General features: G+C 35.1%; 1 protein-coding gene across 1 annotated transcript; it reads right to left on the bottom strand.

The window, feature by feature from the left end:
* Positions 1 to 10,603: 10,603 nt before the first annotated feature.
* LOC125674868 (plasminogen-like) lies at positions 10,604 to 14,692 on the bottom strand. The gene is made up of 3 exons (XM_048912229.2): positions 13,999 to 14,692; positions 12,642 to 12,878; positions 10,604 to 11,859 (listed from the first exon to the last, which is right to left on the bottom strand). The coding sequence occupies exons 1-3, from the start codon at positions 14,321 to 14,323 to the stop codon at positions 11,624 to 11,626; spliced, it is 798 nt and encodes a 265-aa protein (XP_048768186.2). The 5' UTR covers positions 14,324 to 14,692; the 3' UTR covers positions 10,604 to 11,623.
* Positions 14,693 to 15,940: the final 1,248 nt, after the last annotated feature.

Genomic DNA, 15,940 nt, shown 5'->3' with positions numbered 1-15,940 from the left:
ATAAGACTCAAATGACCACTAGTTTCTTGAATTGTTCCAGGATAGGTTTAAAACTACAAGATGTACACTGTATATGGGAGACAACAATTTATTGAGATTGTCACTGCAAACAAGGCCCAGATTTACATACATATACTACAGTTGTAACAAGTCAGATGACATATCACATTCCACACAATGTCATAACAAGCACACACAGCAGTCTGAGTGTCTAATTGGGAGAGTGGATGGTATGGCAGCATTGCGAACCCGAACCAGGGGAGATAACCGGATACTGACATAACAATGTAGAACGGGCAAACCGGTTTTGAAAGATTTCCAATTTTCAGTAATGTTTATACTTATTTGAATTTTCAAGCAAAACTTTGAGATTAATGCAGAAATAAGGTAGTTTCATAGGAAAATTTTGTGTGGGAAGATATGTGTTTTATGCCCCCGAGATCGAAGATCGGGGGGCTTATTGTTTTTGTCCTGTCTGCAATTCTGTCTGAAACTTTAACCTTGCTAATAACTTTTGAACAGTAAATGCTAGAGCTTGATATTTCACATGAGTATTCCTTGTGACAATACCTTTCCGAGGGTACTGGACCTTCTGCAAGATTGTAAAGTTCAAATAGTTATTTCAGTCGGTTTCGGATTTATCAATGGACCTCGTGGTTTGAAATTGATTTTGCGGTAATGTTTTCCCGCTTTGCACCTTTCTAAATTGGCATTTTCTATCATTCTGTATGTATTTATAATCATCCTTTCGTAATTCATTAAGTTGAAGGAAAACTGACTTTGCAAGTGCTGTTGGACTTTGGCGGCCTACTAGCTCTTGATATATTAAGTTGTGCAAATCCAGAGTCTTATAACGTGCAACATAATTCCTTCTCAGGTAAACCCGACTCAGTCGGCATTTAAACCTGGATTATGTGTACCGCGGATTAGCCGCTGAGCCATTCTTACCTGATCAACTGGCCATTTGTTAGCAAAATTATAAATTATTCGTGTTTATACATAGAGTGTACGTTCAGATTGTGTTCTTTTATATCCATATAGAGGATTGTAAATTTATCAAATGATGCTAAATTAATATATTTTGAACATACATACATCACAGAGTCATCCACATATGCTTCGTACTTAGTTATTTTATTGAAAATGGTTCTTAATGGCAAACTAACAACTCAACTTATTTGTCGAAATGCGTATCTGGTGCATCAAAATTGGTACCGTATAAGTTTTACATTATGACCCCTGGGTCGAGGCCTCTGCTGGTGGACTGTTAGTCCCCGAGGGTCTCTACAGCCCAGTAGCTAAGTACTTCGTTACTAGTTTGAAAATACGGATGTATATTCAATTGCTGTTATAAAATTTAGAAATTCATTTCAAAATTAAGGATTATCTCCCTCATACATAGCTCTTATCCTTAGACGAATTTGACTCAACTTTTGTTAACACGCTGTTTTGGCTATAATAGCTCTAACACTTCATTGTTATTTCGGATTTCAAACATTTCCGTTGAGCATCACTGAAGAGACATTATTTGTCGAAATGCGCATCTGGTGCATCAAAATTGGTACCGTATACGTTTTACTACTGACAAACAAGTTTATGTTACAGAGGTTTCTACAGTCTCGTTTAAAGGGTCATCGAGTCGTTTCTCGCCAATGACAGCAACGAAATTCAGACTAGTGTGGAAGATTTCGGACCTGTCAATTAAAATTTCACATCAATTATACACTTCTTACTTCCTCATACTTTAATAATGTTCTTCGTGTGGAGGTTACACGACTCAATTTCCTCAGCAGCATCAACTGTTGACAAGATATGTCATTTTAATAAAAGCACTAAATTCCCGATATACTTAATATCTCAAATGCCTTAAAATTGATCTAAACATTATACTTGTGATATTGCACCTAGAAAAAGAAATCGAACATTATTTTTTGGCTTTCTTAATTCTTTGTTTTTGTTTATTTTAATTCATTTAGATTATTTTTACCTATTTTCCCCTTCCTTTAAGTTTTGGGTATTTCGGATCTTTAGTGCGTTTCTCAAAATGGCAGTTAGAGTAAGGAGTTGCTGTTTTGTAAAATAAGCGACCTAGATACGGCGAACATGGATGACTTTATTAAAGTATGAGGAAGTAAGTAGCGTATAATTGATGTGAAATTTTAATTGACAGCTCCGAAATCTTCCACACTAGTCTAAATTTCGCTGCTGTCATACATGTACGTGTAGTAAAAATAAACAAGTGAAATCGAGAGAACGATGACGTATATATTTGTTATTTTAAGAACCTGTGGCTTGAAATTTGGCGTACAAGTAGTTACAACATTAATATATGCAAGGAAAACGACAAATTACGCATAGGGTACCTAGTGTAAGATTTTTTGGGCATTTTTAGCGTGTGGTTAGTGTTTTATCTGGGTCAGAGTTCGAACCCTTTCTATATCTATGGTATCACAGAGTTCGGGCCCAAAACGGGCTTAACCCCTGTGGCACTAAGCATGGGTCTAAATGGCACCTACAGCTGGTGACGTCTCAGTATGAGAGAAGAATTCTCAAAGGGACGTAAAATAATCAATCAATCAATCAACCGATATTCATATGTGGAAATAGGGAAAAGTAATCCTTGTAAAAGTAGAGGAAATCTCCGTTCTGATGAGCTTTTATTTGTGTTATAATTTTCGGTAGTTTTTATTTGAAAATAAATTGAAAATGATACTTGCTCTGCAATTTGCTTTAAAATCGGTGACAAAATATGATGGCTGAAACAGACTGACGCGCGTCCAACAGTAAAGTGGTAAAAACTTCGTGTATATTATCCTCTTTTGGTAAAAATGATTTTTTTAATAAATATAAACAATACCTACACACATATATACATGTATGATTATAATCAGTAATGTATTTACTCATGTTTAATTTTTTTTCTTGTAAATCATCAAACCTATTATACAATTCATCGTAATTTTAACATTTTGCATACATGTCGGAGTTGCTACATCGGTATGCTTTAAAAATATTTCAAATTTGATTATGACATTTTATTTGTAATGATAGACCTTTTCGGGATAACTTTCTCGCATGCGTATAACTACTTCCGCGAGGAAAGCGTCTGTAACAACATAATGGCTTCGCACGACAATTTAAAGAAGCTAAACAAAACGGCGCTGCAGAAGATGCGTATAGACATGGGTTTACATGTTAAAAAGAAAAGGAAAGAAGAACTCATTAATTTTCTTTTTACAAGTGGTGTGCCAACTCATCATACCACACCAGTAATTAACCTGGACTGTCACCATACAGGGGTGTTACCCAAGTTAGACGACCAAGTTCAAGTGGATAAGACGATCTTTCCCCCATTTAACAGGTGTAATTATGCAACAGTGCGGTATACACAACTTTCCCATTCCAAGTATTGTATCCATATACAATTTTATTGTTACTAGAGCGTGTGCCGGTAGGGGGTGGGGGATACAGAATTTTTAAGGGATGGACAGGGCTGTTCGTCACTTTGAAGCTGGAGACGTGCGGGAGGTACAAATTGTACAGGTATACAGATTCATGTTTTTTGATTAGCAAAAAGTGGATTTTAAAATTTAAATATCATATTAATTCATATGTACATCATATGTATACATCCAAAATGTAATAAAATATCCACACATATTCATATAATTTCTAATAGTAATATGGTGCATCTAGTTTTAAGATATAAATAATGTCATTTCTTTTACTATTGGGTCATGTGCATACATTTTTCTCCAAAATGCAAGGTGAAGATAACGAACAGTGACCAATCTCATAACTCCTACAAGCAATACAAAATAGATAGTTGGGCAAACACGGACCCCTGGATACACCAGAGGTGGGATCAGGTGCCTAGGAGGAGTAAGCATCCCCTGCTGACCGGTCACACCCGCCGTGAGCCCCATATCCTGATCAGGTAAACGGAGTTATCCGCAGTCAAAATCAGTGTGCCAAGAACGGCTTAACAATCGGTATGAAACACGTCAGACAGCATTTGACCCAATGCGAGGTTGTATTGACGAACTAGATCGTTATAACGACCATAGAATTTGCGAAATGCTGACTTCAATACACTAAATACATTATTTAATGATACAGTTGTGTACATAAAGGCTACATGTCTGGCATCAATGAAAAAGGACAGGTACACTGTGTACATATGCCTCACAGTGAACAGTGATGATACCAGTGTGCAGTATGCCTATTGTCAATGCCCTATAGGGTATGTCGTTATATCATATTTTTTTGGTCAAATAACTACATTAGCTGCACGTGTGTCTTTGTATTACATAATTCAGTAAACATAGCATTACTTTCAAATCTGTATATATGTATGCATGTATTCAAACTGTAACTTGATTTGTAATTTTCATACTCATCTTTATGGTACTTGTAGATTATCTCAATATCGCTGCCACATAGGAGGATTATTGTTTGCATTGAATGGGAAGCATCGACTCGAGTGCCGAAGTGCAGAGGCGAGTTGTACGTCACAACTTTGTCAATGGGTCATTTCCAGAAATCAGAGTCCAAAACCAGTCAGTGAACTCTCCTTTACTAAACCTCAATTAGACTCTAAGCCATCACGAGCCACATCCATTGACTTTGATCCCCGACACCCTCATGATAGATCCATGGACATGAAGTATACTTTGGATCAACTCAAAGATCTCAAAAAGATATTTCCTAATACCGGTTTGTATATGTACATGCATTCATGTGGAGAAGAACAACCAATGTGCCATGTATATTTAATATTGAAAAAATTATTGCTACATGTTATAATGTAAAATATACGTTCTTATGGTGGTAATTGAAATTCATTTCAGATTTGCAAAGTTGGACTATGTGTTGATAATTAGATACCATTTTACTGTATCTGATATCAATTAAAAATTCTATATATACCTGTATCACATAGGATTAACACATCTCTGGCACATACCATATAATGTCCCAGAAGCAGCTGAAGAGGTTACAATCAACTAAGAGGTGGATCCACGGAAAATGGAAATGGAAAAACTGGTGTACAGACATGGAAATGGTAATATTTCTATGGACATTTGCTCATTTATATAGTTCTCAAAGTGCTGATGTTGATACAATTGAAGTTTAGGGGATAGATCTACATGAGTTAATAATTAAATACAGTAATTGATATACACAACATTTTTTTTCAGTTTCTCCTCTCACCATAGACAATGAATTGGTGGAGTACATTGAATTCACAACTCGGGGTCAGCGACTTTGTCCCATCTGGATTGACTTACACAGAGGCAGTATTACAAGCTCCATCTTTGGACAAGTTTTAAAAGCTGGAAACAGTCCAAATAGTTTGATAAAGCATATCATTGAGGGATCGGGTCTCCAAAAGTGAGTATCCTTATTATAATGTTAATAAACCTTATTCATCCTTAGTTGTTAAAGAAATATTACTGTTGATTATTAAAACAAAGAATTTTACATGAGAATAAAAATTGATATACAGTATTTTCAAACAACATTAAAGTTTGATTTTGCAAACGACCATATTCTTACAGGTATAGGTCATTACCTCCTGCTGTGAAATGGGGCCAAGATCATGAAATGGATGTAAAACATGAGTACATTGCACTTAAATCAGTATCGGGGAATATAATGGTAAGGAAACTGGCCTGACCTTATGTCCTACCCATTCTTTTCTGGGAGCTTCTGGTGACGGAGGAGTTTGTGATGCTGGAGAAGGAGTGCTGGAAATAAAATGTCCCTTTTCTCTTAAAGGAAAGCCAGTCCACAAAATGGAAATCCAGGATATCCTTAATCTAGCAGATCCTGCATTTTGTTTTGTTCAGGGAAATGATGGTCCGAGGCTGAGACAAGACCATGATTATTATGCCCAAATACAAGGCGAGATGGCACTTATGGGTTTCCCTTGGTGTGACTTTGTAGTGTGGAAATATATTCATTGAGAGAATTTTCTTTAATGCAGCATTTGTAAGTGTCATGATGCCATAGCTTGTAGCTTTCTATTGCAATTTTGTAATTCCCAAACTAACTTTGTAAATTAATAATTGTTATATAGCTGCACAATGTGTTGTCATGATTATTCATAAATGAAGAAATTAGTTGGAGTTAAAAGTTAAATTTTATTATTTAAAACCTGGTTGTCCTCTTAATTAAAAAAACACAAGATATTCTGCAATACATGTACATATGTACAAAATAACAATTCAGCAACAATTGCATTACATTATTCTGTGTGTCAAGTACTACTACTTCATTATCATGTGTTAAGATCAATTACAAATGTTAAAGTAAATTAATACTCTGATCAGAAGAAAGATAAATCTGTCTGAGATGCATCAACTATTATTAATCTACCATATCTACAATTGTGAAGTTGCAAGAATAATTCTGTCAAATTTTACATTGCAAGGTATGCTGACATTATATGCATTTTATAAATTTGATTTCATAAATATAAAACCATTCATAGTATTAAAGAAAATATTCAAAGTTAACATAAGTAAAATATAGCAGTGTGAATAGAGTATTGATGAACCTTTAATGGTAAATATATTGCAATAAATCATAATCATATGAAATAGAGTAGAACCATATTTTGTTTTGTCCAAAACTGTCAGCATTGACTTAGGCCCAACAAAAATCATGTTTGTTAATGGTTTACCTGTCCAATTCTTATATTTATTTGATCACCCAAAAGTTTTATTGGTCATTGCAATAATGTAAAATATCACACAGTTACTTGGGTACAAGCTGTACATCGAGGTTTGATAACCAGCATGCTACCTTAAACATCTTTGAGGCCAGGGGTGCAAGTGAAAGAGGCCTAACACCATCAAATATGTGAAAGTTTTTCACAAGTTCAATGCTTCTCTCAACATGGATCCTAAGTTCTGCAATTTCTTCAGTCTCAAATAGCTGATCAGTAGAAAACTGTACCGAGAATCCCGTGAAAGGTGGAATGTTTAAATGACATTTTCTTTCCCGTAAAGCCTCTCTAATGGTAAATCCTTTATCAGCCATAACACTATCATTTTCTTTGTCTGTACCTTCAGTAGTGCAGATTCCGTGGAATGGAACTGTCTATATACTGATTGGTGTTCTTCATGAAGGTTATTTAATGTCAAATGGTCTTCAATACGGGAGTTCACTACCTTTTCCAGGACCTTTGAAACAAAAGGCAAATTGGACACAGGTCTATAGTTTTTAAGAGTATTTCGTTCAAGATTTGCTTTTTTCAGAAGAGGTCTTATATGTGCTTTTTGGAATACTGCTAGTACACTTGCAAATTTAAGCGATAGGTTTATAATGTTTGTCAGAATTGGTAGAAGTTCTTGCAAACAAGATTTTAAAAGCCATGTTGGTACTGGGTCTAGCTCACACGATTTATTAGGTGAATGCTTGATTATTCTCTGTACCTCCTCCTCTGTAACAGAAGTGAACTCCTCCAGGAGAGTCATGGTCGTGTCTACGTCTGCCTTGAGATTGTACGTACATATTTCAGGCTGAGACTTTGAATTTATATTATCTCTTATGCACTTTATATAAGTCACTGAAGTCTTGGGCAAGCTCACATGATGAAAATGTTGGGAATTTCATTATATGAATGCATCTTTATGCACAAAAGAAACAAAATTAATTTATTTTCAATACCGTATTCTTATGTGTTATATACACTGTAGCTACAAACTCTTTCCTTCGCAAACTTAAACTTGTAGATAATGACTTGTGTTCATTTTGCAAAAGTGAAAGAGAAACAGTCACTCATATTTTTTATGACTGGGTGTATATATCTGCCTTCTGGAGAGATTTTGTGAAATGGTACAATGCATTTGTCAAATTTTATAAAATCACAAAAAGAGGTGTGTTACTAGGCAATATTGATGAAAGTTGTTTGGAAAATGTTCTTCTTTTGTTAGCAAAAAAGCACATTTATTACTCCAGATCACGGGACTTAAAACCCAAATTGTCAGATGCAATTAATTTGTTTAAATACTATAGAAATTTAGAAAAATATTGTCAAAATGTATTTCATAGTAAATCCAAAATGCTTGGTAAATGGGCATTGTATGCTAATATAATGGACAAGTAGTTTGTTGAAAATCATAATACATTTATATGAAAAATAAAATAATTACCTTTATCTTTGAATGTGTATGTGTATATATGTATGTTTATGTGTGTATATATATTTATGTGTGTGTATGTATATATCATACATGTATATATCATATATACAATTCACTGTTATTGTTGATACAGAAGGTGCACAGAGTAATCGCAAGTGTGAATGAGCGAGTGTAGATTACAGTTTGAATGTCTGTATGTATCAATGTGTTGAAAATACAAAAATAAAACATTTTTTTAAAAAGTAGATAGGTATAGGTAGGTAGGTAGGTAGAGAGGTAGATGCATAAGTAATTCCCTGCCCGATAAACTAAATTTTATTTCATAGTTTGCATAGGAGGGGATGAAAGCGGGGGTGTCCCTCTAGAGTGAGACTTCAAGAAGGTGTTATGGCTCTAGAGTGAGTCTTCCCCCTAGGGGTACGGTTTATTCTATAGCACGTCTGCAGGGGGAGACAACACTCTAGAGCGAGACTACCGGGGGAAGGCTCACTCTAGAGCCGGACTTCCGCAGGGGGAAGGCTCACTCTAGAGCCAGACTTCCTCGGGGGGGGGGGGGGGGGGGGGGGGAAGGCTGGCTCTGGGGGGAAGTCTTGCTCTAGAGTGAGCCTTCCCCCCTGGGGGGAAGGTTCACTCTAGAGCCAGACTTCCGTGGGGAAGTATCACTATGGGGGGAAGTCTGGCTCTATAACACCGGCCGTTCACTGTGTGATGACGTTCCCCTCTGTAACCCCAGCCAGCTCTGGACTGTATACAATCTGAAAGCAGCGAATGTTTACCCCGGGTGAATTTTGAGTGATTTTTTAAAGCGAAAACGTATACACGGAATTTTCGCTTTGTATAATTTTCATCCTGGCCATAGTGATAAAATTAATTCATTTCGTCCTGTTTGAAAGCTAAAACAAAATCAAGTCGTAGCAAGCACAACACGAGAACGAAAAGATAAAAATCTAAGTTCTGAGATGAAACATTTTTCCAAGTAGGTCGATAGGGGGGACAAGAGTTATAAATAGGCATAATAGTGGCTTTTGAAATTGAAAACAGACGGATAGAACGTTTTGTTTGATTAAAAATTATTTTAATTATTGGCGAAAATACTGAATTTGTATACAAAATTTTGAGTAAATTAATTTAAACATTTTTTTAAGAATCTGTGTTCTGTTTGGAAAATATATATACCAATCAAATTAATGAATTACAACATCTGAACTACTTCCAAGTCTGAATTATTTGTATCATAAATTATAAAACTGAAATATAATATGTACCTATATAGGAGTATAAAAATAACATATATATTGGAAGAAACCGGAATATCATGCAGATTTAGAACTTTTTGATTAATCAATCCTTTCGCCACAAAATATAGTCCCTGCAAATCCCTCTCTAAATTTGAATTGACACAAACTTTTTCAACTGGATAGGGTTCAGTTATAGATGTGTAACATGTTTGCATCAATGGGATCAGTATTGAATCAGTCGATACTTAAGTGTAACATCCTGTGCAGTTGTGCTCAAAGGCTCAAGAGCTAAATTCCTTAACGACATAACAGTTACAAATACGTAAACATGTAAGATACATATCATTTTGTGTATATGAACAATTAGATTATAAAAGTCTTTAATATTTTTCTGTAGAAATCGCTTTCTTGTAAATATTGTATGATATAAATAAATGACTTATCAATATTTGTAAAAGGTTTTTGCATTGATTGCACATTAGTAAACCTCTATTTCACATGGGTGTAAAATCACTTCATTCTTGCTCAAAGGCCGTAAGCGCCGAGCATAGGCCTAAATTTTGCAGCCCTCCACCGGCAATGATGACGTCTCCATATGAATGAAAAATGTTCGAGCGGGATGGTAAACAATATTCTATCGTTCTCGTTTTTCACTGCTGCTGATCATTAGAATTGAGCTTAGAAAGGCAGAACAGGATAATTATTACAGATTTCGCAGTCTTTCCCTAGTGATACATTTAATCAGTATTCAGGTGAACGATAAGGCCCGTGGGCTTCTTTCGGGTATCATTTTGGTTTTGAAATACATGAACTGTTGCATACAAAACCTGCGGGGTACTCTGGGACCGAATATCGATCTTTATTAGCAATCAGAATTAAATCGCGTGGGCATCATTTACTATGAGATAAAATATGCATTAATTTTTGTAAACAGATGATGAAAATGCATTGGAAATTCACGGTTTTCATTCTCAATTCAATCGCAAATTGTAACGTCCTTTTCTTGATTATAAATGGGTTTAAATTGAAAAGAGAAATTACAAACCGGTTAAAATTGAAGATAAATTCATTATTAATGAATACACCTTTTTATGCTATTTACAATCGATAAGCATTACCATACATGTAACCTGACTGACCTATTCGCACTAACAATCATATTTATAAAACAACCCTTGGGGGAAACGAGTCACATATAAACACTGTAAATTAGTTTAATGTTGCCTTTACAAATATAAAGTATGTAAAATGTAAAGCTTAGGCTAAAAGTCTCTGGAAGATTGAACTGATAGATAATACTACAAAAACATGATCTTGGTTTTATTTCAGATAAAAGCAAGATTAAAAAAACACTAGTGTTTAGATGGGTTAGGTGCAATGTTTGTACAGCAGAATGTATTTAATTATTTAAAAATCCTTCGAATTGAGCACTCCAATATCATGGATGAATCCTAAACTCTGTGTCTCTTTTTAACTCTCTCTGTCTGTCTCTCTCTCTTTCTCTCTAACACATTTCCTCGGATATTGTACTTTTTGCTATGTTTATGCTTATAGATGTGAACAAAAATAAAAACTTATAAATAAACCTTTGCTGCATTTTTTCGACCAATCTGGAAAAAATGTTCCAAATCAAAAGTTTCTTTCCATTCCTTCGACATGAATTATTCCTGTTATTCAAGAGCGACTTTGTTGACCTTAGAAACCATTCACCGTCAAAGGGGATGACGGGACCGATCTCTCATTTAAAGATATATACATATGTAGGATTGTGCAAAAGCTTCGAATTTTGCATTCACTTGTACAACTCGATAAATTTATGTAGACAGTCAATAACAAGCCATATAAGTGATAAATTTCTGTAGAAAGTCAGTAACAAACTATATAAGTGATAAATTTCTGTAGAAAGTCAATAACAAACCATATAAGTGATAAATTTCTGTAGACAGTGGGTTACAGACCACATACGTAATACATGTCTGTAGACAGTGTTTTACAGACCATATATACGTGTTTTGTTTAGAACCAATACGTTTAACATGCCAATGTGGACAAAGTAGAAATACAATCCAAATCACATGACAGAGCGTCATTCTAGTCTGTGGTAAAACAATAATGCATACCAACAAAATACACCGTTCTTTAAAAAAATACAAGACAAACGTCCCCATGAAATCAAAATGAAAGTTATGAACTTTCTAATACAAATGCAGTGAAATTTAATTAATTACAGAATTAACAAGCATTGATATCACAATAATCCCAGGATGCACCAGTGTAACACCATGGGGCAGACTCATCTCCGAAGGGGTTGCGACAATAGTTTTCTTGATCGGTTAAAAAAGCGTAGCGATGGGCCCGTGTCGAGGTATCTGACCAGAAATTACATGCTGCTCCACTTTTAGTCACGTTGGTTTTGCCGTAGTAATCAATCCCATTTGATGTCGTAGAACAATTTCTTGTAAAATCGTCTGAAAATTTCAAAATTATACCGTTCAACTTGTAGTTAAAACAGACAATGACAATAGAAAACATTTACTGCCTTTGACATCTTTCGCAATTGAAATGATAACCATTTGCTCATGAATACGAACAATGTGCGTATAGATATTTTATATAACACCGATATTCTAACCACTGAAATTCCGACAGAGATGAAAGTAAAACGTATTTATAAAATGAATTTCTATTTTGAAAATTAAAGGAAATCATGAACTGTGACGCTTCCCGCCAGCGTACGTGTATAAGTACTTCGCAGTAACACGCTTCATGAAGTACACGAAAGGTGACGATAACGAACAGTGATCAATCTCATAACTAGCACATGTGTTTGATTTTGATTGGCTCCAATGTAATATTTCGATAACCGCACCGGTAAATCTCTTATGAATGAGAAAAAAGACTGATATTGAAATAATAGGTACACACTACAAAACCCAGAATGTATAATGATTGGTTATGCAGAAGCTGAATGACCACTTGTTAAATGGGGGACGTTTGTTGAACTTCTGTAACGGTCCGCGTTACAATAAGAACTAGTTGTGATTTCGGTTTCCATATACAGTGCTCCCTCGATATATTGCCAACTTTTGTTCAAGACGAATTTGGACAATAAAACGGAGGTGGCAATATAACCAATTCACAATTACGGACAATTCCATATATTGAAAAACTAAATTGGAAATGACAACTTGAGTCTTAGGCCACAGCGATATAATTAGACTCCACACAGTCTATAGTATTGCATACTCACAACAAAGAGGGAGTCCACATGATTCCCATCTAACGCCTGAATCCGTTGTGTAACACCACGGTCCGTCGTCCTCATCTCTATCCAGGTGAACATTTCGACAGAAGTTCTCGTGGTCCGAGAGATTTCCATAATTATGAGTATGTGGAGTCTGTTGATCCCATCTCTGACAAAGTCGGCCGTTTACTGTGTGATGACGTTCCCCTCTGTAACCCCAGCCAGCTCTGGACTGTATACAATCTGAAAGGAGCGAATGTTTACCCCCGAGTATGAATTAATTTTTAAAACAAAAACGTATACAGGGAATTGTCGATTCGTATAATTTTCGTCCTGGTCATAGTGATGAAATGAAGTACGATTTCGTCCTGTTTGAAATTGTTTCTCTCATATTATCATATTAGATATGAAAATCTGGTATACCATTTCTATGAAAAAATGATTTTCTATTATAAAATAATTATAGCAGAACAATGAGGCATCAAAATAAAATTGAAGGTGATTTAGGGGACCGAATTAGACCCATACCATACATATAGTCCTTTAATTTCACCTGTCATATCAGATAAAAACTAAAATGAGCGATGTTACCGGATTGAATATAAAACACCGAAATAATAATGGATCTGGATAAACATGACTGCTGTAAGTGAAGAATTATGTATACAATAAACCACAAAAGATTCACTTTATACTATTTGGATACATGTACCCACCCACTTCCGATTCTAACCGGGGGGTAAACTCACGACCTGCGGAAACAAATCTCATAGCAGCTTGTAACCGCTCTGTGAAGTACTAGAACTTTACACCTATTCTCAATGACTTCTTCAACTATTTTAACACGGGACCTCATATCACAAAGACCCGTGATTCTCATTCTAATTGCCGAGCATTTGGCGTAGGAACTTTGATTTATGCAGTCATGGCACGAGCAGGGATCGAACTCACGATCTCAAAGAGAACGCTGTACCACAGAACTACTGCGATCGGTTTAATGAGTGAGTAGGTAGGGGAAAAGGTAGATGGTATAAATGTTTGTAGATGAAGCTAATACAAATTCAAATCGTAGCAAGCACAACACGAAAACGAACAGATAAAAAAAATGTCAATAGGGGGAACAAGAATTATAATTAGGCATAATAGTGGCTTTTGAAATTGAAAACAGAGGGATAAAACGTTTTGTTTTAATAAAAATTATTTCAAAAGACATTCTCTAATAGAGATATTTAGTTCACCTCTTAATGAAAATTTATTATCGGTAAAATGAGGGTGCTGTTTGAATAAAAAGAATAAAACAATCTTTTACCACATTTACTTTAACTACACCCTGATACAGAAACATACGTTAACAAATACTCACCATTAATGGAGAAATGTGAAAATCCTAAAGACGTTCGCAATGATGAAAAATTTACTACCCCGGTTAGTACACATCGTTCTTGAAAACCATTGTAAAAGAATGATTGGCAATTATCCTGGCTAAGGCATTGAATACCACAACTAGATACGCTGTGGCAATTTAGGGAATCGCTCATAATCCCTATCTGCGGCTCCATATCTACTGCTTCGGGTACAAATCTAAAATATGATGAGCGAAATTCATCGCACCGTGACAGAATGCACCAGACAAGCCATATGCATATAGTTGCTGAAATATATGTTGAGTAGTTTTTACTGAAGTACATTTCAGACAGATTGTAAATCTATTGAAACTTCGCGTCTGACTGCAGACAATCTAGTATATCCGTAAACCTTTAAATGACTCTTGATTCTGTTGCCCGCAATAAAACACTCTTTCGGGACCAAACACCTAGCAATTGAAAAGTCAAAATCAATTTTTGTCATGGGACATGAGAAGAACGTTTCTACGTAGGCAGTTAATGGAGCACGATGATACTTTTATTATCATACCATATTTAACTCGCGCACGCGCGTTTTATATTGTTACACGTGTATGTATTTGATTTTGAAGAAAAAATACATGTACATGTAAGCGCTCGAGGAAAGAGTAGAAAGTATTGATTAAGTGAATATAACACACCATTTGTTGAAGAGATAAATGTAAAAAAAAAAAAAAAAAAAAAAAAAAAAAAAAAAAAAAACTTATATCAATTATAAATCTGTTGTGAGTAAATGCAAATTTTGAATTCGTTCGATGTACATGGATAATGTTCAATGTAAAATATAAAAGTCGAAAACTAATGGAGCTTGTGAATCCTAGCGTTGATTACCAATCAATATATTTTGATTCTAAACTTACAAAATATTTTAAAGAGAGCTCGAGATATTTGGAATACTGATGGTATGAAGAATGCACTGTTAGAAAATTAAAATAAATAATTCTATATGTTTATTCACCAATCAAGGACCCTATTTGGGGGCATGTACGGGTTAACAAGCAATTAATCATAACAATATGAATAAATAACAATCATTCAGAAGTACTAATACTGTCAGAGTTCACATTTCTGCACTGAACACATCCATAATTATAATTATATGAAATACTGATTGCAGATAATATTTATCTTAACAAAATGAATTATACAATAATAAATAACCACAACTGCTTCACACATCTAAGGACAGTGCCAGTTTCAGAGACAGTGGACACTGTTAACTTAATGTTGTGTGAATACATATTACTGAAATGGTACATGTAGCGCTGCGAATTTTTCTCAGAGTTTACCGTCCTAAATTCAAAATGTAACTTCCTGGGACTTTTTCTAAACTGCTGACATTCATATAGATATCAATACACGCTTTAATGGAATAGTAATGTACAGAGATTAATCAATAAGATCTAATTTCCAGTACTCCACACAGAGTAGGAACACGCAAAATCTAAAACCTGCAGATTAGGATTCTTATTTTGGGTTTGTTCAAGACCACCAGAAGTTGTTGTAGCAGAAATTAGCCCGCGAAAGTAGTATAAAAATGACGGTAGTTCAAAGGCAACAGAGTGCTATTTTGTTTTGTATGTTAATGGGGATTAGATAGAAGTTAAAGATGATGCAGAAACCTCTCCACAATTTCTCTCTTTTCCTATAAAAACTTTCGGTGGCCAAAACAGAATAAACTTGATAAAACGAATACACAACGACAAAACAAAACCCAGAATGTTTCATAATGCATTAATATTACGACGAATTCGCCACACTCTTGACATTGTAGGTGGCATTATGCACTTAAGCAGTCTTTGATATTTGTCGTTGCTCTTTGCGCATCGTTTCGTTTTGGCAGATCCTTTGGTTTCCCAAAATCCGTTTTTGTGCTCATCGTTTCTTATTTCTTCCTGTGCT

The sequence above is a fragment of the Ostrea edulis genome, chromosome 3, assembly GCF_947568905.1.
Source record: "Ostrea edulis chromosome 3, xbOstEdul1.1, whole genome shotgun sequence".
Taxonomy (NCBI): Eukaryota; Metazoa; Mollusca; class Bivalvia; order Ostreida; family Ostreidae; genus Ostrea; species Ostrea edulis.
Note: the sequence above shows the minus strand (reverse complement) of the source record. Positions and strands in the feature narration are given on the sequence as shown.

What these genes read in the sequence shown, in the direction of transcription:
- LOC125674868 (XM_048912229.2), bottom strand. Translation starts at nt 14,323, where the DNA reads ATGTACTTCAGTAAAAACTACTCAACATATATTTCAGCAACTATATGC. An exon ending in TTCACATTTCTCCATTAATG is followed by an intron (nt 12,879 to 13,998) that starts GTGAGTATTTGT and finishes CGCTCCTTTCAG; the next exon opens with ATTGTATACAGTCCAGAGCT. An exon ending in ATGTGGACTCCCTCTTTGTT is followed by an intron (nt 11,860 to 12,641) that starts GTGAGTATGCAA and finishes TGAAATTTTCAG; the next exon opens with ACGATTTTACAAGAAATTGT.